Here is a 21,708-nt window from a genome sequence, read left to right as displayed (position 1 = left end):
ATTTTATATTTTTTTACTACTTTAGAATCCACAAAGGGCCTCATAAGCTTAGTATTACCTCCCATAATAATAAATTGACAAACTATTAAGGTAATTCTTGACGTCAAATAAAAAAATATTTAAAAAAAACACGTATTGTCAAGTGCCGTCATACTGAATTAAATGTTTAAATTCTAAAGGAAACGATATAAAATAAGTAATATTGTTCATAAATACATTTATTTATATTTGTAAAAATGACATGTCATTCGTGTTTAACTTTCTGAAGTAGATAACTCCAACTAAACATTAAAATAATGTGGCAAGATATGCAAAAGGCATTACTTTTGTGTCAAGTATGTATCATGCATATTTCATACAATTGTGAGTTCGTTAGAAACACCATGATATAATAACATGTTTAATGTTAATGTTTAAACTATACAAACTCAAATACAATATTATCCATACCGACCTGTATGAAATTTTACAATCACTTAAAAAAGCCTTGTTTTAATTTAATAGTAATTTCTAATAGGATTGTTAAATGTCTTATCTTACTTTTCAACAAGGAACTGTTTTTTTTTAATAAACAGAAAAACATTTTAAAAAAATTGTTTTTTAATTTAATTTAATTAATGGACAATCATAGAACTTTTGCAACTAGTTTCAGTTTTACATCATCATTTAAAATTTTACTTCTTATTTATAGTATCACACAAGTTTTTCTCTACAAATAATTATTTTAATTATAAATGCAGCACAAAAAAAGTTAAAAATGTATTAAGACAATTGCTTATAAAATAATCACAACAAAGCACAACATTAGTGAAATAAGTAGACAATAAACTATGAAGTTAGTTTAAAGCAATCTCTTTAAAATCTCAAAAAATCTTTAAAAAATAATAAAAAATCAATGACTTAAAAATTACACTTAAAAAAACAATGCAATAAAATGCATATGCGGCTATTACCTCTGTTTTACATTACAGTATAAGTACAGATTTAAATAAAAAGTTATTTAATTTAAGGCCCAGCTCTCACTTGCGTCTTGTCGCTACATAAGCACAAATGAGCGATGGCCTTAAGTAACATATCCAAAACTCATAAATTTTATTAGAAAATCAGTCTCTACTTAATAGGAAGACTTCTTGACTTGAAATCAATACTGTATACATTTGAAAAAAAAATATTCTATGAAAACATTAGGTTTTTGTCAAAATGTCTAAGACAAACATTAATAAAAAACAATCATGGAAATGCTAATAAGGATATGTATTTCATTTATGTACTAGGGCGCCATAGAATATTTTTATTATTATTATTAAAAATATGTATAACATGCACAGAATAATGTGACAAGAGTACTCTGCATTTTTAAACATCAAATCCAAAGTACAAAGTTATTTTGTGACTAATTTTAGAATTTTAATCAATAAATATATAACAAAAATTTACTAATACTCAAAAATAGCCCCATAAGTTACAAGCAGACTATACAAATAAACGCAAATATTATTTTTTAAAGTTATATAATTTATGACACATTTTATTTACAGTTCGTAACACAGTCATCACTCATGATAACTATGTTAACCTTCATGATAAGATAACAAAATCATGCGAAGGGAATTTAGGCATATATTTGAGCATCTCTTAAAATGAATAAATGCCAAAAGAACTTGTATATTAATTACTATTAATAAATATAAAAATCATCGGCCCTCACATGGACCTTTATTATGCTAAATTTAAGTATCAACATTCGCAATTCACACAAGTTAAAGTTCATCGTTATAGACAAGGTGGAGGCAAGGGCATATCAATTAATTTACACACTTCTAAAAGGAAGTTCTTTAAAATTGCACCTTGATTACCTCTTGAACCATTTAATGTAATAGTAGGTATAAATGTTGGTTTAATTATGTCCGTGTCATCACCATGTTTCTTAAGTAAAGCCGCACCATGTTCACTTGAGGCACATTTAATTATTGGTTCAGGATCAATATTCATTTGTTGAGAACACTGAAACAAAGATTAAATATTTAAAAACAAAATCCTTATATTTACATTCCATAACAAGGATTGTTCTTAAAAGAGAATTATTTTAAACTATAAAGAAAATGGAATTATGTTATATAAAATTTCAGTTGAGTATGCATGAATAACATTCTGCAAGGATTTTATAAATACGTATTATATAAAAACCATTATTAAGTGCAAATAACATTCTATTAGAACAAATACTCTAGATAGATATTTCCCTTACCCTTTCAAGAGCCTTATCTGCATCCATATTATCTGTGATCATGCATTCAGTGAACCTAACAGACAAGGTCATGTTGGCCAGAATATCAATTGAACAAGAATGGATTGTATTTGCATAGCATTCTTCTTCCCCATGTTGACACATAAAGTAATATTTACCATTTTCTTCTTTGGTCTGTAAAATCAGAAGTACACTAAGAGAGTATAATCAATTATTAGATTATTACTTACTTTTCTTATGACTACCCTAAATGCGAAAAAAAGAGGGAAACCTTTCTAAAAGGCAGTATTATTTGGGAGATAAAATCCTTGCGACAAGAACTCATAATTGAATGATTTTTAAAACCATAATTAACTTGTATTAGTACATTTTAGTGTTATGCTTTTCAAAAGTATGCACTAAGACTTACACTCGCTTTTCCATAAGGAACTAATGCCACATCCAAAAAATCTGATAATTTATCTGTTACTGGCCACAAATGTTTGATAAAGAAATGTTTAGAATCTGGACATAATGCTTCATAATACACACGAACTTTGACTTTGTCTTGCTTGTGCTTATTAAAGTTACCATCTTCCAATGCCACTATATCAGACTGTAAAAAATAATGTTTTATTAATATTTATCACAATGCATTGACTATCAAATGAAGATTTAAAGTAATATTCTGTACTTTACCCCGGTCAGTTGCGGTGTTGGTTTTTCAGTAGGTATTAACCTCATAATTTGCCACATAATTAAAATAAGCATTAACAATACAACTAATCTGTATCTAGTACAAGGATAAAAAACCATTTTTAGTGTTGTAATAAAAGCCAATTTTTTACAAAACGTTAAAAGCCAATGAGATCGACTAGATCATAGTGATCCAAAACTTATATTTAAATAATTCTAATTTAAAAAACAACTAAAATGAAATCCGAACACTGATAATGACATTATTTGATGTCTAAAAATGTCATTATTCATAATCATTACAATCTGTCATTATTATATCGATGTGACAGATGTCATATTAAAACTTGTTACCAGTTAAATCTAAAAGTTTTTAATATCTGATTCAGTGATCTCTTACATAGTTTGTTTTTTCCTGCTATATTACTATTTACATTGTATTGAAAAATGTAATAACTTAAAAATATATACATAAACTTATTATTGAATTACTAAACTCTATATTAATTATTAAGTCACTAATTAAATTAAAATTAATCTACCAAAATAATACTATAAACTAAAACTAAAACAAACTAAATAATATAAAAAATCGATCCCAAATCGCTGCGGTCGCACGGTAGGGTTCCCAAGAGGCTGGCGGCATTTCCCCGTTGGATGGCCAGGCTCAATCTTTGCCCGAAATGCGCGCCAGCCCTTGGATCCCCTGAGGCGTCGATGAGGCGTGCGGAAATCTCCTTAAACAGGCCACGGCCTTCCGCACCCCAAGGCCCCAAGGTCTCCACGGCAAAAGGCGCAAATATATACGGATCTGCCAACGCCGCATATTTTCGCCTTTTATTTGATTGATCTGAAAGTTAAATGTATGCCCCCGATGGAATAAATGTTTTTTGAAATGTCCATGCCGAAATTGATGACACTGATAATATCAGTGTTATAACAAATCTATTTTTTTAATGCCAATTATTTTAAGATGAATTTTTATGAGGAACGGTATAAGGTAACATACATTTTGGGTCAATTTTCAGAAATTTCATGACGTGATATAGCATTGGAATAAAAGGTCGAAATTAAATATAAAATTAAAGATCAAAGTTTTTTTATAACTTATATTTAGTTATGTTACATCTTAGTTATTCAGTAAGCAGTAAAGCACTGAACTTCTCCATGTCATAGAATCCCGCTTTGACTTGTCTTCCACCGAAGAATCGTCCGTTTAGGTCTACTACTGCTTTAATAGCGCTCTCGATTCTTTTAAATTCAACAAATATTCTCACTGCCTCATCATTAGGTGCGTTGGGCATTTCGAAAATAACCACTTTTATGACATCACCATACTTTGTGTTGCATTCATCTTTTACTTCCGGTTCAAGTTCTTCGTCGACATCACCAGGTCCAACCATATTCTGAAAAAATATAAGTATAGTTGCAGAACATCATTAACACCATAATCTGCAAAACCCTTAATAAAATAAACTAAGCCACTTACTCTTAATAGTACAACTTTACTTGGTGACTTCATTATTTCTGTAATTGATGGCTCTGATTTTAACATTTGAGGTGAATTTGATGATGCATTAGGTGAATCTGTAAATATTTGTTTTTATTTAGTAGTAACAACAATAAAATTCCCAACGGAGCATATTTTAAATTTCATAGTATTCAAACCTGGGCCTGGTGGTGGCGGCATAGTAAAGCCAGGCGGAGGCATAGTATTTCCATCTTTCTCATGGATAATACGCCCACCTCTTTTAGAAGTCTTCTCAACTTGCAAAGCAACAGACATTCCCTGTTCCTTCTTTCCTAAACCTTGACCCTCCTGTAATTTATAGACTCAAAGTATAATAAAGTGTATAGCATAATTGAGGAATCTTGCAGGAAAAATGAATATTTTTCAACAACTCCTAAAACTATGAATAACGATGTACTCCTAGAAGGCTAAAAATACACCAACAATTTTTTTGTAGTTATTCATCAATACTGCTGATTTCTATTCCCTTGTTGTTCGAGGAATACTTACCTTAAACCCATATTTAGCCATTATTTTGGCAGCAACAGAGCTGGCACCATAGCCACCAATAGAGAAGCCACCTGCAGGAGCATTGGTGGGTGCAGAGGGAGAGGGTGGAGAGAGTGCTGCAGCTTCTACTGTCAGCGATGGCGGGGGCGCTATTGCTGCACCCACTGCCCTTTTAGTTTTCTCCACAGCCTCCTCTTCTTCAGGTTGCTGAAAATATAGATATTTTGTTGCATTTTTACTATCCAAACATAACTATATTCAACATATTTAAATATGTTAACCATATACATACCATGGGAATTAAAGTCTTCTCTGGAATTGTGTCTTCATCATCCCCAAATCTTGATTTACGTTTTCTATCTGTTCTGTCGATTCTGTCACTTCCATCAAGTTGTAGTCTTTTGTTCTGCATCTCTATTAACAAAAACATTTAGAAAATATTTTTCACTGTTACAACTATTAGTACCTACCACTAGAAATCATTAAGTAATTATTAATCATTTCTAGTGGTGGTGCTGGAATAAAAGAATAGGTAAAATTTATTCAATATTCATAAGTAGTAGAAAAAACATCTTACCCTTTGCCACTTTTTCGTAATCATTCGGCCACATGGGATCATACTCATTTGCAACATTCCAATCAAAATCAGTGACATTTAAAGAAGGTGTGTAAGTCTTTGGTTGCAAATTTGGATTGTTTGATATAGAATCATCTTGACTGGACTCATCTTTTTGTTTACTTTTTAAGTCAATTACTGGAGTTAGAACCTAATCACATTAAGTAACAAAATTTAATAGAAAAAAATAGGTGATTACGCAAATATAAAAATTTAATTTAAATACTTGAGTGGAACGCCGTAAAGCTTCTCTTTTCGGCTGAGTAACGGCAGCTTTTTTCAATTGTAATTGTGATTGCAACAATTTAATACCAGATGACCATCCCGCTACTTTTTCTGTAGTTCGGGTTTTTATAGTATCTAAGTCATCGTATAAAGACATCTTGACTGAAACAAGAAATTTATTAAGTTAATAGAAACTATATCGATGCTGTTCGACTCAGATTGATGATTTAACTTTTGTACTATTTACTTAATTTATTTTATGATGATTTGGAAAACATATCTTCTAAGAAATTTGTAATTACTAAATTATTTTGTAATATTCACAAAATAAACGCAAATTTCAAATCACAAATGAAAAATCAATCGATTGATAATGAGTGACATATATATGACATTGACACTGACATCTTAGATTGATGAAAGACGTGTGGTCAAAGAGCTTCAGGTGACTTGACAAATGAACTGGACGATGATTTTTTTGGAAAATGAAAAAATGATGAATGACCGATGATCGATATTTTTTAATTTCGCTAACGGTAAATTAAAACGGTATAAAATGACCTAAACTTGGTTACTTATAAATATAATTTCCAACAACGATGAGAAAAAAATGAAGTAAACATTTGACACTGACAAATAAATGAATAACTTTAAATTATAAATGTTTTCGTAAATTTCAATAATTATCTTCCCTTTAATAAAATAATGGGTATTTTGATAACTAAAGATACAAGAAGAATAAGTTTCGTCAATACTATTGAAATTAATCCCGCAATATTAGTTGAAAAATCAATTGAAGACCAAAATACTTTTGTACAGAATAATTTAGAAGCTGTAAGTTTAAGGCTTTCCAGTAATTTCATCTTTCTATAGGAAGCCTTAAAACCAGACAATATTATAACTACGCAAAGGTATCGGGTCGACAGAGCTGTACTCTTGTCGTTCTCTCATTAAACAAATTTCAATTACAAACTGTGTACTATTAATATTATTGTCACAATTTACTTAGCAATTAATTATTCTATTATATTAAATGTGTATTTTATGTAATTGTTTTATAGGAATGCGCTGATGAACTTATATTTGATGAAACCATTCCATTTAAAGAAATTCAAGATGAAGAACAAAAATATTGGTCAGGAAGAATTGAAAGCTTAAAGAATGAACACCAAGTGATTACTAAAATCATAGAGACCGAATATGAAAAGACAATTGAAAATACGAACAAGTTATACGAAGAACCTATTATAACAGAAGAGAAAATAGAAAAGGTTAAACCATGCTATAATTGGCGCACAAAGGTATTAGACTTTTTGAATGCTACCTTATTCAAATATAAGTTGAAAACAATTATTATTATATTGTAATTGCTATTATAACGGTTTGAAGGTGTACTAAGCATATTTTAATTGTTTAGATGTTGCAATGCTACGAAAGCAACCCTCATCAACCCCTGGTATGTTCTCCGGTTGTGAAAGCTTTTAACGATTATATAGAGACATGCAGAATATCAGAATGAATTGTTATGTTTTAAAAACAATAAAATAATTTAAAAATCACATTTTTGTCTGAAGGTTATTTGGCTAATTAAACTAATAATGTTATATTTGAGAACAATAAAGCATTTTCTTTCGTTGTTGGTGCGAAAACCAGTCTCTTTTTGACAATAAGATGTTGTCAAAATATGTGGCAGTTTGCTTTTTACTTATCATCTCCCTGGTCTACTCACAAGTGTTTGGAGCGCAAGGTTTTACAACCCTTTATGTTTATGTCCGTCCGCCTGCCTCTCGCCAACTCAGCTTGTTATTTGTTTTTTTTTAATCTTAAAACTAAGAAAAGTATTCTTTGACAGCAAAATGTCAGTGTCAAGTTCTTGACAGCATTCAGAATCCGACAGGCAAACTGTCAAATCGATTTGTATTGTAACTGCCAAGTGCTTTTAAAATCTTTTGTAGTTTCAAAAATATATTTTAAATGCTCCTTTTAAAATTTTAAGATAAAGTTTCGATTATGACTTCAAACGATTCCAAAGATAATGATTCTTTTCGACACACAATTTTAGAAAAGATTAATGCAAATAGTGAAGATGTAAATACAAACAAGGTAATTTCTCGTAATAAAAACGTGATTAAATCATATTATTATGGGTCTTAAAAATCACCTCTTAATAAATTATATTGCCTTTTTCCGACTACGCCAAGTTACAAGACTACACACAGAAAGGAGTTGAATGATGAACATATTCGCTCAAAATAATATAAACTAACTTTTGTCCGCGACGTCTTCCTCCAGGAATTAAAAATGAAGACGGGATAAATGCATCATATGGTCGTCTCCTGGTTCTAAGTTACCTCCACCCGCCAATTTTTAGCTAATTTTGCCGTTCTTGAGTTACAAGTAGTTTAACCTACTGTTTTCTTTTTATATATAGATTAAAATTACATTCCTACCTATACAATCTTTTCAAAGGCATTCAATCTACAACAGTCTTATTTTTTTATCTTATGTATTGACAGAGTATGTTGGAATTTATAGTTTTGTTTATTTATGTAGGCACCTGATATAAATGACTTCACTATAATTAAACCAATTAGTCGTGGGGCATTTGGAAAAGTGTTTCTTGCACACAAGAAGAATAATGCTGAACAAATGTTTGCAATAAAAGTAATGAAGAAATCGGACATGATAAATAAAAATATGGTCACACAAGTTGTTACTGAGAGAAATGCTTTAGCTTTATCTAGGAGTCCATTTTGTGTCCATTTATTTTATTCATTACAATCAGCATCATCTGTTTATTTGGTAAGTATTATAGTATATCTAGTACTTTGAAATTACCTTTTTCAAATTAAAACTTTTTTACAATTGCTATTAATGAATATTTGAACTTTATTTGTGTAATTATTTCAATAAATCTTCCGTCATTTATAAATAAGAATGTTTTTAAGATATTGTTTTAGTTAAATTCACAATGTTTAATTAAAAACTTAATATGTAATTTTTTTAAGGTGATGGAATATATGATTGGAGGTGATTTGAAATCACTTTTAGGTGTTTATGGCTTTCTAGAGGAATCAATGGCAGTCTTTTATATAGCTGAAGTAACATTAGCACTGGACTATTTACATAAACATAACATAGTCCATAGAGATTTAAAACCAGATAATATGTTGATATCCAAGTCGGGTCATGTGAAGTTGACAGACTTTGGTTTATCCAAGATTGAAATACACAGAGGTATTTAAATACACTACATATTTATAAAGTTATTACTATGAATTTCCACTGCTGAAACACAAGTACAAAAATTGCTTTGAAAGAGGAAAAATTTTGAAGTATGTTTGGGTAATGGAAACTAACAGATTATAATATTAAAATCCAATAATTTCTTGTAATGTGCTTTTAGATTTGGAGATATCTGATTTTGTTAATCATACACCAAGTTTGAACATGAGAACTCCCGGACAACTGCTCTCACTAACATCTCATCTCTCATTTGGTTCCGGAGGTGGAGATAGCACCCACAACTCTGTAGCAGACGCTTGTGAGAACCTTCTTGATGCACTTAAAGAGACTAGTATGAATTAATTTTGTTTGATTATGTAACAAAACTATGTGAAAATTATATGCTTTATTTATCTCTTCTTTCATAGGTAAATTAAAGGATATATGTGAAGTGAATGGATTGGATAATTCACCATTAGTTGATAATTCACAGTTGTCAGGAATCCATCCATTTATGAGTGCTGAGAGTATTCATTTGGATGAAATAGCTGTAAGTTTTTATTACTGTAGTTTGGATGGATGTATATTCCACATAACTCCACAAGTGCTAAATAGTGAAATTTAAGACATAGATTACAGTACTGAATACCGTGGAGGCTACATAAACTATACTAGAGCTAATTCTATACAAACAAAGTTATGGGCGACAGTTAGTTTGATATCTGTTTACAGATATTTGTACTTATATTTATAATGTTGTTCTTCAGTTTCCAGATTCAGGTTCAGAGTCTGTAAGTTCTTATCACACTTGTGAAAGTTCTAGAAACAGCACCAACTCTAGAAGTAACAAGTCAACAGATATAAGTAGTAACAATGCCTCTTCAGTGACTGACTCACAACATGATGAATCTACTTCCCCACTTTGCAGAGGACAATCGTTGAAGAGGATACCAAGGTATATACATCCCGATTGCATAACTATGTCTTTTTGTTTTGATAAAAACTACTATAAATTTTTAAGAAAACATAATGAAAATGTTTGAATTATCTAGTGAGAGACAAAGTATTACAGGCAGTTTGGAAAATAATTAAAAAAACTTTCTTGCTTTTATTATATTCTTTGGGATGTGCAATAATTTTTTACTTATTTTTAAGTTTCCGTGCAAAGAAGAGAAAGAGGATACTAGACTGCGATGGCGACACACCAACTGGTGTGACAAGTCTTTTGGAATGTAAAGAGAACTGCAGCGGGCTTACTCAAGAGATTATGGCACTAGAACTCAGCCAAAATACGCCGAAACGGATGGCAATACATCCTACACCAGAAAGACGGAAAAATCCTATTAAAGGTGTTTTAAAGAAAAGGTCAGTGTCTAAAAAAGTAGCTTAAGTTTACTCGTTTTATTATTTTAAATTAATTAAAAAAAATGTTACAGATGGGTGTCACAAGATGATTGTCATCATTATAACGTAGGCGTGATATTTTCGACGCCAGTATCAAACAGTAAGATGGCCGACCGTAAAAAGATGCAAAAGGCGACTCGGTTCAATTTACCCACAGATGAACCTATGTCCAGTACAAAGGACAAATCTTTTACATTTAGCAAACATGTATCGACAAGTCTGGAGATATTTCCTTTAAGAAGATTGAGTAAGGTAAATTATGTATTTGTTAATACCAAATATGAACTAAAATCTTCAAAGATTTTTGAATAACTTATTAATCGAAATAATATAACATTGCAGGAGGATGGAGACAGATCGCCGACAGATTTATGCAAGACCCCCATAGCGACAGCGCACACGCCGTACCGGACCCCGAAGAGCGTGCGGCGCGGCAACCAGTCCGACCAAGTCATATTGGGCACACCCGATTATTTGGCACCTGAATTACTTCTAAGGTAATTCAAATCATTTCCTGTCTTTAGAAATTGCTTATTTTACCTTCATTTTCTGTATGTTATATAATACTAGTGTTTGCCGGCAACTTCATCCGTGTGGAATTTAAAGAAACTTAGTACTTAGCTTATGTGATCTTCCATCTGTGCCAAATTTCATCGAAATTCGTAATGTCATTTTGGAGATACACAGTAACAACCTATCTATCTATTCAAACTTTCGTATTTAAAATATTAGAATGATTTGGTATCTCCAGGGAAATATAGCCAAATCCATGAAAATTTGTTAATTATAAATTTATATTGAATTAGTTTTTCTCGTTGATGAGATTTTTCCATTTTTTATACTATTATCGTAAAATCAGATGTTTATGTTTCAGACAGGGTCACGGATGTCCTGTAGACTGGTGGGCTCTCGGTGTGTGTCTCTATGAATTCATGACGGGCGTGCCGCCATTTAACGATGAAACCCCTCAAGCAGTATTTAACAACATATTATCTAGAAGTAAGTTATATAATACACACACTGATTTGCCGTTATTTCGCCATTATTTTTGCTAAACCAGAGATGACAATATGTTAAAAAACGGGGATTTTGATCCTAGAAACGCACAGGTACTGACATGTGCCTACCGTTTTCTAATAGTTTCTCTATAGTTTCAAGTATCTTCTAACTTGTTTCATATTGATAATACACTGTATTGAAAATAAACATAGTATTTTAAAGTGTTTAACTTTTATTACTACAGACATAGAATGGCCTGAAGCAGACGAGGCGCTGTCTACTGAAGCGGTGGGGGCTATAGAAGCGCTCCTCACTATGGAGCCATCGGAACGACCGGCGGCCAAAGAAGTGCGTGCCATGCCACTCTTTAGGCACGTCGATTGGGACCACCAGCTCGAGACGCAGCCACCGTTCGTACCCAACCCTGATGATATACAGGATACAGGATATTTCCAAGGTACATGTGATGCTTTGTTAAATCGAAGTCTGATTGCTTTGAAGATCTCTATTCTGAAGCACTCCATAACCAAAAATGGTTGACAAATTTGTTTGTTTACGTATCAAATGTGAACAAAGGCTCTAAACAAAGGCATATACTATCAATGTAAACGTGTATAATTTTTTTTTCGATTTTCAGCGCGCAACATTTTGCAACAGCTGCAAGTATCCAATTTCGATATGTGAGGATATTGTGGCGGATCTCAAAAACATTTTTATATTAAATGTGATAATTATTACTAGATAAGTTTTGTTTTCAACTGTAATATCACAGCATATTTCCTATAATTTATAACAACTAGAAATAATATGTATTGCGCCTTTAATCGTTGTCATATAAATGAATTGAGGCTATTATATTTTGAATTGTAAATAAAATGCAGTATTTGTGTTAATTATTTATTTATAAATCTTATGTACTATTTGGCACATATTCAGGAATTTCGATTGGCATGCCTGAGTACAGATCGAGACCAATTTATTGAGAAAGACAAGATACCAGTATTGTTTTTCTCAAAGTAATTGATAATTGAAAAGTATACATATAATGGAATATGGAAGATATGCTTTATATGCTTACGATTCTGTTTTAATTTTTCGAATTCTTTTGTATCCACGGTAGGAAAGCAGTGACGCGAGTGTACACTCCGGGATATTGTCCCTTCCCGCAGCCGATACCCCACGATACCACCCCCACTTGAGTCCAACGACCGCCTTCGTTTACCATCAGGGGGCCGCCACTGTCACCCTGAAATTCAACGTTAATCAAATAACATGAGATGTAGACTTGACAGTTTTAGGGCCAACCAGAACACTTGGCCATATAAGCGAAATGACCATTTGAGGCCACAAACCCTACAGCTCCTTTTCCTGACGAACTTTTTACTAATTTAAATCAATGGCTTTAAAAGTGGATAAATCTAGTGTATCTAGCCGATATATATATGCAATAAGCAAGAATCTCGACTGTATTATATAAAATTCTCATGAACTAAAAAATACACCAAAAATACTAACGCTACAAGAGTCCATGCTAGCCTTGCCGGCGCAGATCATGTGGTCAACGATACCGCCAGGTGCCGCAGAGCCGTACTTGAGGCGACACTCCCCGTTTTGCCATATCGGAATAGAAACTTCTTGTAGCACCGATGGCTGTGGTCCACCTGGAAAACAATTTTTTTTTATTTCGACCAATATTTGCTAAACAGCAGTCTCGCTTGTCAGACTCGTGAAGTCTTTCCTTTTAAAGATATTCAAAATTAAATTCTATTTTAGGTTATTATTGCGACTATATTACTTGCGTATGTACTTACTTTCCCGCAAGCTGCCCCAGCCAATAACGGTGGCAACTTGACCCGCGTACGCCCTGTTGCCGCTCGGCAGACATATCGGCCGGATAGTCTTTGAGAACTTTACCGGTTTGTCCAAAGTCAGGATTGCTACATCGTTGTACTGGAAACAACAGATTTTTGACTGACAAAATCACTTAAGGAATACTATGTTTTATACAAAACATCACGTCTTCATAAGATTACCAGGGTCTGCATGTTGAAGCCGCGATGTCTCACCACTCTCTTGATTTTCCTCTCCTCGTGCTGGGTTTCGGTGTTTGTGCGGATGTTATGGTCGCCGAGACGGGCAGTCAGTCTAGCTACGTCCCATGACGTCATGCTGGAAATCAGAAAAAGTTAAAGATGTGTATTTATATCTTAAATACGCGATTTAACTTTTAATCTAATTCAAGATGATGCGAGATAGGATATTAGACGATATACAAATGAAATTGTGTTCACTCTACTATGTTCACTTACTGTGCAACACAATGTGCCGCTGAAAGAATGTGAATGTCATCGATTAGAGAGCCTCCGCAGAACTGCCGGCCGCCGTTGAAAAGCGCCGCAATCCAGGGCCACTCATTCAGGTCCGCGTTGTGACCGCCCACGATTCTTTCTTCATCTTGTAACTCGTATGCGGTTCCGTAAGTCTAAATGTAATTGAAAATTTTAATTGAACACTAAAACCATACTACACTTTAACGGTTAAAATGTTAACAGGAAAAGGTTAAATAGTTGAGAGATCAAGGTAATAAAATAAAAAATATTTACCTGTGGTCCATTCTTGATGCCACAAGAACTGTCCACAGCAGGCTGGCCTGTAGGCTTAGTCGGCTGAGTTGGGTATGCAGGCGGCCATGTCTAAAAGAAATAGCAACATAGAAAAATCTTTTGCAGGTAAAGAAATTTGAACAAATACTAACATCCTACGTAATATTTAACTTAATAATAAGCTAATTATTTTAGTGAAATTTTACGCTATGTCATTCACCAGAATTTTTGCCTACCTGTTTTGTAGTACTCGGAGGCTTCGTACCCCAGGTTGTGGAAGCAGTGCTCGGAGGCCTACTGGTCGTAGGTCGAGTTGGCTCCACATTACCTGCGACTGTAAAGTGATCATTTACCTAAATATAGGGGGCAAGACTAACAACGGATTTGCTTTACTCATTCTTCAACAGATGTTACCTATGGAGGGCGGATGCGTAGGCGCGGTGTGGTCCGGCGGGTGCGTAGGCAGAGGCGGGATAGTGGGAGGCCAGTTGGCGGGGATTTGTCGCTCTCGGTTCGCTTCTCCAAATGTCCACTGCTGTGTCAGTGAAGACGCGATTCGCCCCGGAAAGCTAATAGCAACATTTTAGATACTATTATTTGTTATTTATGTTACAAGTTTTGACATCACAATATTGTTGATGAAAAGGTATGTATGTACAAAAGCAGTAAATCAAAATCACCGTAAATTACATTTAGTTTGTATTGCATTTTATTGTTACCTGAGAAATTGAGTAGGGGGCGCCTGAGCGGGCAGGACGGGCGGCAACGCGCCGAGCCGCTGCACGTCGGGCTCCTGCTGGGGCGGCGTGCCCACCGGTGCCGTGCAGCACACGCCGAACACCTGTATAATTTACTATGTTAGTATTGTATCTTGCCTATGTACTTACAGTCCCAATTATATTTACGTAAAGTATTTTCTGTAAAATTTACCATAACATAAATAAAATCTAAAATATTTGCAAACAGGAATTATCCGTCCGTATTGCGACTCTATTTTATTTCACAATTTCTACAAAACATTTTATATTTTCACTGTAAATATTTTAAAATACTGAACTGCCCCACTTATAGTAATCAACGTTTGTTTGTTTACAAAATATAGTTTTTTTAGAACAGTGTATACAATATTATTGGTTTGTATTAATGCGTTGCGTGCGTCGGACAGATTGTTGTTTTAATTTTAAGATGTCCACACAAGGCTAGCGACTTGTCATGTAAGCTCGCAAGTACATTATTTATCATTTAGAGGTTTATTTGTAAGTACAGATTAATTTTGCAAAATCTTACTTTTCCAATGTTGATGCAAATGTTAAAAGTCAAAGAAGTGAATCATAAAATGGCATCGTAAATTGAAAAAAGTATAAAAACACTTTCATTCTTGTATGGTCTCTCCAGAACGGCTGTATGGATTTGGATGAAATTTATATACTACCACAGACTACTATAGGTTACTTAAAAGGTTTTTTTAATTACGCGCGGTTAAGTCGCGGGCAAAAAGTAGTGTAGAAATAATTCCGTAACTAAATATATATTCATATTTTTAATTTACTTATAATTAAGTTACAGGTATAAAAGTTATTGGTAAATATTTTTTTATTTTATATATCGACTACTTACCTCCATATTGTTAGAGTTGATAAAACTGCAGGTATCATAGTGTCCCATCACCCACCCGTCCCAACCAGACAAATCCACAACCTTGAAAAGTGGGTAACAATCGCGAAAACTCTTACATGTTCCCTTTTTTCCCAAAGTCGTTTCACAATCCGTCCCGAAAGCTCCATCATCCGTTGTTTGCGCCTGACGTTTTAATTGGGTTAAGTAATTAACAATTGCAAAAAAAAAAAAATAATATCGAAAGTATATGTGACAAGGACAATGATAATCTTGACAATAAGACCTTCAAAGATTACAAAACAGAAAAATTAAGTTTGTCTTCCTGCATCAATAAATCTAGGTATTACCTTGTCAAGAAATGAATAGCATCGTACATAACTACATAAGTAGTACTTTTATAAAGAGGCCTGCTTTGCAAATTTAATTAAAATTTAAATTGATAAAAGTAAATTCGAAATTCTGATGAACAAACACTCATCTTATTAATTATGCGATGCCAAGGAGTAGACTTGAAAAAGTACTACATATATTAATCACAATGTGGTAGAGATGAAGCACGATCGAAATTAAAGATCATTTGTATAGTGTAGTGTAAACGCACAAAGACGACGTCTATGCCCAGCTAAAGCTTGTTAAGTTTATTTTATTTTGAAAATTAATATATGTTTCATAATATTTATTCCATAACGAGGACAATTTCTTTTGATTTTTGTCTAGATGACAGCAATTAATCATATCTCCAGTTAATTATAGCATTAATTGATTATTTTTTTTTAAATTGTCAAATCTTAATGCAAAGTGAGTATAACATGCCTTTTGGGAAAATAAATAAAAATATTTGTAGTATAAAGCATTAGAGATTATAAAATACAAGTATTGGAACTTACCATTCGTGGGCCCATCAGGAAAAGTTGCCTTACAGTTCTTGTATTGTTAACAACCTCACGTCGTACGCGCGGTACTGGTGCTGAAATTGAATGTTAAATTCATATTTAATCCTCACAAGGATCGGAACCGTCTCATCTTGGATTCATAAATAAAGTATTAAGAAGTATTATAATAGCTGTACTATTTATTTTTATTTAATTACATTATACTTTCGATATTGAATGACATTAAGCACAATTCAACAGTTCATACCTACAACATGAATCATCACATACAATACAAAATTAAGTCTATAGCGATATTTAAGGATGTACCTTGTTTTTAATTTAGGGTGTCAGTGACCCATCGAATTTGGGTGATTGTTATTCACGATACGATTGTCCGTTTATCTTTTATCATTAAAATCGAAGACGCATAATAATAGCTTTGTTAGAAAACATTTAGACGAATACAATATTTCAAGAGTTCACAGCTATACAGCAGCCTAACTTGTTTGCATTTGCGAGGAATTCCTGCATGCATTTACTTTGCTTTTTCTAAACGGGCGTATCTGATACAAGGGACAGTGTGAAGTATTTACACATATAGACGTAATCTTATTGTATATTCAAAAGGCGTCCAAAAAGCAATGGTCCCAACGCGTTTAAGTTATTTTGATCGCTGGGTAACGGTTACCGTTTTGTACAATATCAACGCATCGGCATGATGCCGATTTAAATTGTTATTACGGTCTATGTTAATGTCACATACAATTGACATAAATTACTCAGCTATAAACGCCGAGCTTGTAAGGCGCTGGGGACGTTAACATCGCCTGTGGGTGTTAAAGCACCACTTATTATTATTTCTTAAAACAATTTCATATTGAATAATTTCTTTGAAATTATTTAAATTTGAGTGCGTTTTGGTACCTGCACGTTGTGATTTCATGTGGGACACTTCAAATTTATACTTTACTAATAATCATTTTAATTTTAGCTTAAGTGCAGAGTTATCCTGTCAGTCTAAATTATAATATATCAAGGATTATCTACGATTTAATGGTCATTAAAATTCCGCTCTTCGATAAAAAAGACACTTATTTTGTTCTACTAAAAGAAGAGGAATGTTCGATATTAGGACGGCGACTACCTTTATTGCATTTATCTTGCGCATTAATGTTTTCTTATGATGTTTTCCTCCACCTACAAGCAAAAAAAAACTCCGAGGTATCCAAGTCAGCTCCGATGAGATCGTAGCTCTCGGACACTGACCTACCCTGATTACTTACTATTCATAGTGTTGCTTTTGTTTACAATATATTATTTTTTCTATTTATATATTTATTTACATTTTTTAATTTTAATAGGAGTAGTATATTTTAATATGCGTGGAGAAGAAATAGTTGCAAGATGATTTTTTTATCGAATTCGAAATGGTACACACTTTCTTGTAGAATTTATACCACTATTTGGTAATCATCGAACGTACGAATTAGTTACGTACATATGGATATCGTAGTTTAATAACACAAATTATGCCTGATTATGATGTTAAGAAAAATAAATTATCCACGCGCCTTATATCTAGAATGAGCAATAAATAAAAATAACATTATATTCAAATAGGCATTCATGCCATCAGAAAATTGCTCTACAAAAATAACTCAGAAAATAAAAAAAAGTTATTAAGTGTAAATAACCGGCCTTGGAGATGAAGCTCATTGTAAACGAGTTGCGACCGAAACTTCTTAGATATTGAATCCTATTTCCGACGACACTAAAGAAAATGCACAGCTTATAAACATTACTAAGAGCAATATTTATAAAAAAAAATCTAAATATCAATGGGTGGGACACTGTTGAAAAATTCAGAGGAATATGATCTTAAACTCTAGACTTTACAGTGCGTTATTGTATAACATAGAAATATTCAAAATGTGTCGAAGAAAATGCCATGCCAGTGATAAGTAGGCAGGACTAGTTTTTGCAAATATGAAGCTCGATACTATCTTGTATTGGAGCTTATCTAGTAAAAAATAAATTATTCATGTATTCTGTCACATTGTACTGTTTGGTAAATAAGAGATGTCAATTAAAATGCTATACTTTGTTGCTTGTGAATACATTAAAATTAATACCGTGTACCCAACATTGATTGATTTGAGGGTAGGCTCCGAGCCCCTCGGTGGGCACGTATAGTGAGCTGATGATGATGACCCAACATTGTTACCAAATCCCATCTATCATTAGAAAAGTATGTTTATCTCATATGGGAAACGCCATTCGTAAAGTCTTTGATTAAATCTTGACATTAGGTAGAATCGTGGTGCTAGATTATTGGAAGAAAAAAATACGGATTCGACTATCATCTACACCTAGGTCCTGGACCTAGGTGTAGATGATAGTCGAATAAGTGTTTCACTATCTTTTAGATTAGCTAGCATTTTTAGGTTCAAAGTATCATCCTTGATAATCGATACTAGGCAAGTGGTTTAAGTTGAAGGTGTAATCTGTGTTTAAAATGAATAACAATAAAATATTCGTGGACACTGAACAGTTATACAAAATATAAAAATAGTCATATAAAACATAGTTTTCAAACATAACTTTATTCGAAGGAACGTAAACATTGTAAATAAAGCGTCACTAAAAGGCGACAATTACGCATTTCCGCAGATATTTTACAAGTAAAATTGTATACGAATAATTATAATTTTTATATCATAGATCTCCACTTGGCGCAACGTATTTTATGGATGTTTTCATAAGCAATTTGTTTTTATATTAAACTACTGCTATAATTTACATTAGACTAGCTGTCGCACGCTGCTCTGTCCGCACGGTATAAAAAAAATCTTAATTAATAGCCTATGTGTTCTTCCAGACTCTGTTCTTGTTGTTTACAATCGACGAAAAATTTAGAGAAATTTAAATATACATTTAATTAGTCTAGTTTCTTAACCCATAACCTAGATAAGACAGCTAGCATTTATTCTGTCGGTCGTAAACAAGTCAGATATATATACACAATTATATATGTTCTGGATTCCGGGTTCAGACTTCAATGCAAGGAAATGTCATCGCAGTCGAGTGCTCCTTCGCTTCGATCTAATTAATGCCTTCACTGCGGGCCACAAAAAATATAACAAGTGTATACTGTTAGAAACATGTCGGTGCCTAAAGGACAATGCTTGATTGATTTGGTTTGCGGTGGCGCGTGGGCGTTTGGACATTTGCATTGAATCAATCTTGTCGACATCATCCGAAAAACACGGGCCGGGTTGACGACCACTATTGCCGAAAATATATTATTATGGATCGAATTCTTTTGAGTGGAAAATGTTTAAATATTCATAAAAGTGAATCTGTTTTCAACGCAGACTTAATAGATAACAATAAAATGTATTTCGGATATTTGTCATTCCTTTTTCGGACATCTTAATGCAAAATTGTTACTTTCTCTAGCCTCAAAACCTCATATTCACATGTCACGCATTGTTTTGAGACAGCGCTGTGGGAATACTTGATGTTTATATACTATGTTTGTTTAGACTAAACATTTTAACGAATGTTATGAAAAAGAAATTAAGAAATGAAATTTTAAAATGATTGTAAAAAGTGCTACTTATATTCTAAGTTAATAAAATGATACGATGAACGTTAGTTATTTAATATTTAGATAAGCACCAAATAAAATTATCAAAATGACTGCCCAAATATTATATAATATAACTGTATAAAAATTATCAGTTATTACTACCAAAAACAATTGCAAAAAGCTTATTATTGCCTTAATCTTTAATGGGAAGAACTCGTACGTCTACAGTTCCACAAAGTTAACTTTTAATCTCTTACCGTGGACAATGACCGCATCTTCAGTATATCGCGCACCATTTCCTTCGGAAAATTCATTTACATTTTTAAAATCACTGCCGCAAACCATGGCCGTAAACGCCAACCAGATTAAAATTAATTTATCCTTTGTTAACATTGTCGCTTTAAAAAAAGAGAATCATTCACAGTTAAAAAACGAGTATGAAATTAAAAATAAAGAAACGAGAAGCGACAGCGCGCGGCGCAAGGATGTACGTCCTGCAAGGAGTCTCTTCGCAAAATGCTTCGGAAACTTGATTTCGCGCCTTTATAATATTTTTACAGAGACGCTCTACATAAGGTTTAAAAGATAACAGAGCTTTTTCTTCTTTTGTATGAACCTGACATTTGCTGTCCATTATAATCGAGACTGTAAAATATTAGATTCGGCTTAGAGTCTGGCCCCAAAAAAAGTTGATCACGGATTGATAGCATTTAGTTGTACTCACGAGACCAACGTTCACACGAGAACCATTGTCGAAAAGCAACGACATTACTCATTTTAGAGATCAATGAACGAAATTATGTAAAACAAAAATTGCCTCCCGATGCAATTAATAATCTGAATATAGCCCTAAATAATATATGTTGCGAACCTTTATCAAATGAAGCGCAACATAACCAGTCTCTCGAACCCGTAGGCTATTATTGAAAACATCAAAACATCAAGATTTATATCAATTAATTTTAAGACGTAAAGGACAAAAAAGTCGTTCCTAAAAGCGATTTTATTCAGGATTTTCACCTTACACGAATAACTGCTTATTATATAATACACGCCCTAACGTAAAAATTGTATTTAAGGTTATATAAAGCATTATAACGTATGTAATATGGTTTTAAAATAAAGTCAAAAGCTTTCATTGACATTTATTTGTACATAAACTAGCGATCGTTCGCGGCTTGGTTAGTGCGTACTTAAAAAATAGCTTATAATATTCCCGCATACATTACCTACCTTCTTTAAAGGCCTGTCAAAATCGGCCAGCCGTTTCGGAGATTCCAGGAACACGGCCTTGCGGACAGACGTCCAAAAGTTATAAAAATTGGTTATAAGCTTATAAGCAACGCAAATACATCATGTTTGTATCATACAAAACACTTTTTTATTCGATATTACCTATAGACAGTCTCTTTTATTAATTGTATAGATAGTCGAATGTTACCGTGAAATTAAACTGCCAAAAAACAACTAGTTAAAATGTAAGCAGTAATATTTTTTCATACAAATGTTTTCACACTAGAAAGCAACAGTTTAGATCAAGAAGATATAATTTAATTGTGGTCGTGACTTTCGCCTATGTTCACCCTTAACTTTGCTTAGGTTTAAATAA

The 21,708-nt window shown here is 32.9% G+C and overlaps 4 protein-coding genes across 8 annotated transcripts; 1 reads left to right on the top strand and 3 right to left on the bottom strand.

Annotated features, from left to right (window-relative positions):
- Positions 1-200: 200 nt before the first annotated feature.
- On the bottom strand, positions 201-3,186 carry LOC106123958 (gamma-interferon-inducible lysosomal thiol reductase). The gene is made up of 4 exons (XM_013320374.1): positions 2,927-3,186; positions 2,658-2,843; positions 2,249-2,422; positions 201-2,004 (listed from the first exon to the last, which is right to left on the bottom strand). The coding sequence occupies exons 1-4, from the start codon at positions 3,041-3,043 to the stop codon at positions 1,774-1,776; spliced, it is 708 nt and encodes a 235-aa protein (XP_013175828.1). The 5' UTR covers positions 3,044-3,186; the 3' UTR covers positions 201-1,773.
- Positions 3,187-4,005: 819 nt separating this feature from the next.
- Spf45 (splicing factor 45) lies at positions 4,006-6,154 on the bottom strand. The gene is made up of 8 exons (XM_013320433.1): positions 6,032-6,154; positions 5,786-5,946; positions 5,521-5,710; positions 5,236-5,357; positions 4,944-5,150; positions 4,592-4,742; positions 4,413-4,510; positions 4,006-4,329 (listed from the first exon to the last, which is right to left on the bottom strand). The coding sequence occupies exons 2-8, from the start codon at positions 5,939-5,941 to the stop codon at positions 4,057-4,059; spliced, it is 1,197 nt and encodes a 398-aa protein (XP_013175887.1). The 5' UTR covers positions 5,942-5,946; positions 6,032-6,154; the 3' UTR covers positions 4,006-4,056.
- Positions 6,155-6,424: 270 nt separating this feature from the next.
- On the top strand, positions 6,425-12,282 carry gwl (serine/threonine-protein kinase greatwall). Of its 3 annotated transcripts, none has more exons than XM_013321454.1 (13): positions 6,425-6,618; positions 6,846-7,085; positions 8,338-8,586; positions 8,793-9,021; positions 9,191-9,328; positions 9,438-9,559; positions 9,777-9,964; positions 10,165-10,374; positions 10,446-10,665; positions 10,756-10,910; positions 11,288-11,412; positions 11,657-11,869; positions 12,050-12,280. In XM_013321454.1, the coding sequence occupies exons 1-13, from the start codon at positions 6,490-6,492 to the stop codon at positions 12,094-12,096; spliced, it is 2,265 nt and encodes a 754-aa protein (XP_013176908.1). In that variant the 5' UTR covers positions 6,425-6,489; the 3' UTR covers positions 12,097-12,280. The 3 variants fall into 3 exon arrangements, with proteins under 3 accessions (XP_013176908.1, XP_013176907.1, XP_013176909.1); XM_013321453.1 differs by having other exon boundaries at positions 9,191-9,361; XM_013321455.1 differs by lacking the exons at positions 6,425-6,618; positions 6,846-7,085 and adding an exon at positions 7,653-7,887 and having other exon boundaries at positions 9,191-9,361; positions 12,050-12,282.
- Positions 12,283-12,295: 13 nt separating this feature from the next.
- Positions 12,296-20,626, bottom strand: LOC106124609 (transmembrane protease serine 9). 3 transcript variants are annotated; one of them, XM_013321459.1, is made up of 12 exons: positions 20,357-20,626; positions 16,520-16,599; positions 15,633-15,815; positions 14,735-14,856; positions 14,430-14,584; positions 14,252-14,343; positions 14,016-14,105; positions 13,722-13,894; positions 13,446-13,581; positions 13,224-13,362; positions 12,928-13,073; positions 12,296-12,658 (listed from the first exon to the last, which is right to left on the bottom strand). In XM_013321459.1, the coding sequence occupies exons 1-12, from the start codon at positions 20,490-20,492 to the stop codon at positions 12,500-12,502; spliced, it is 1,611 nt and encodes a 536-aa protein (XP_013176913.1). In that variant the 5' UTR covers positions 20,493-20,626; the 3' UTR covers positions 12,296-12,499. The 3 variants fall into 3 exon arrangements, with proteins under 3 accessions (XP_013176913.1, XP_013176912.1, XP_013176914.1); XM_013321458.1 differs by having other exon boundaries at positions 14,252-14,349; positions 20,357-20,625; XM_013321460.1 differs by lacking the exon at positions 15,633-15,815 and having other exon boundaries at positions 14,252-14,349; positions 20,357-20,625.
- Positions 20,627-21,708: the final 1,082 nt, after the last annotated feature.

The sequence above is a fragment of the Papilio xuthus genome, unplaced genomic scaffold, assembly GCF_000836235.2.
Source record: "Papilio xuthus unplaced genomic scaffold, Pxut_1.1 DF825946.1, whole genome shotgun sequence".
NCBI classification, from domain to species: Eukaryota; Metazoa; Arthropoda; class Insecta; order Lepidoptera; family Papilionidae; genus Papilio; species Papilio xuthus.
This window is presented reverse-complemented; position numbering and strand designations above follow the sequence as displayed.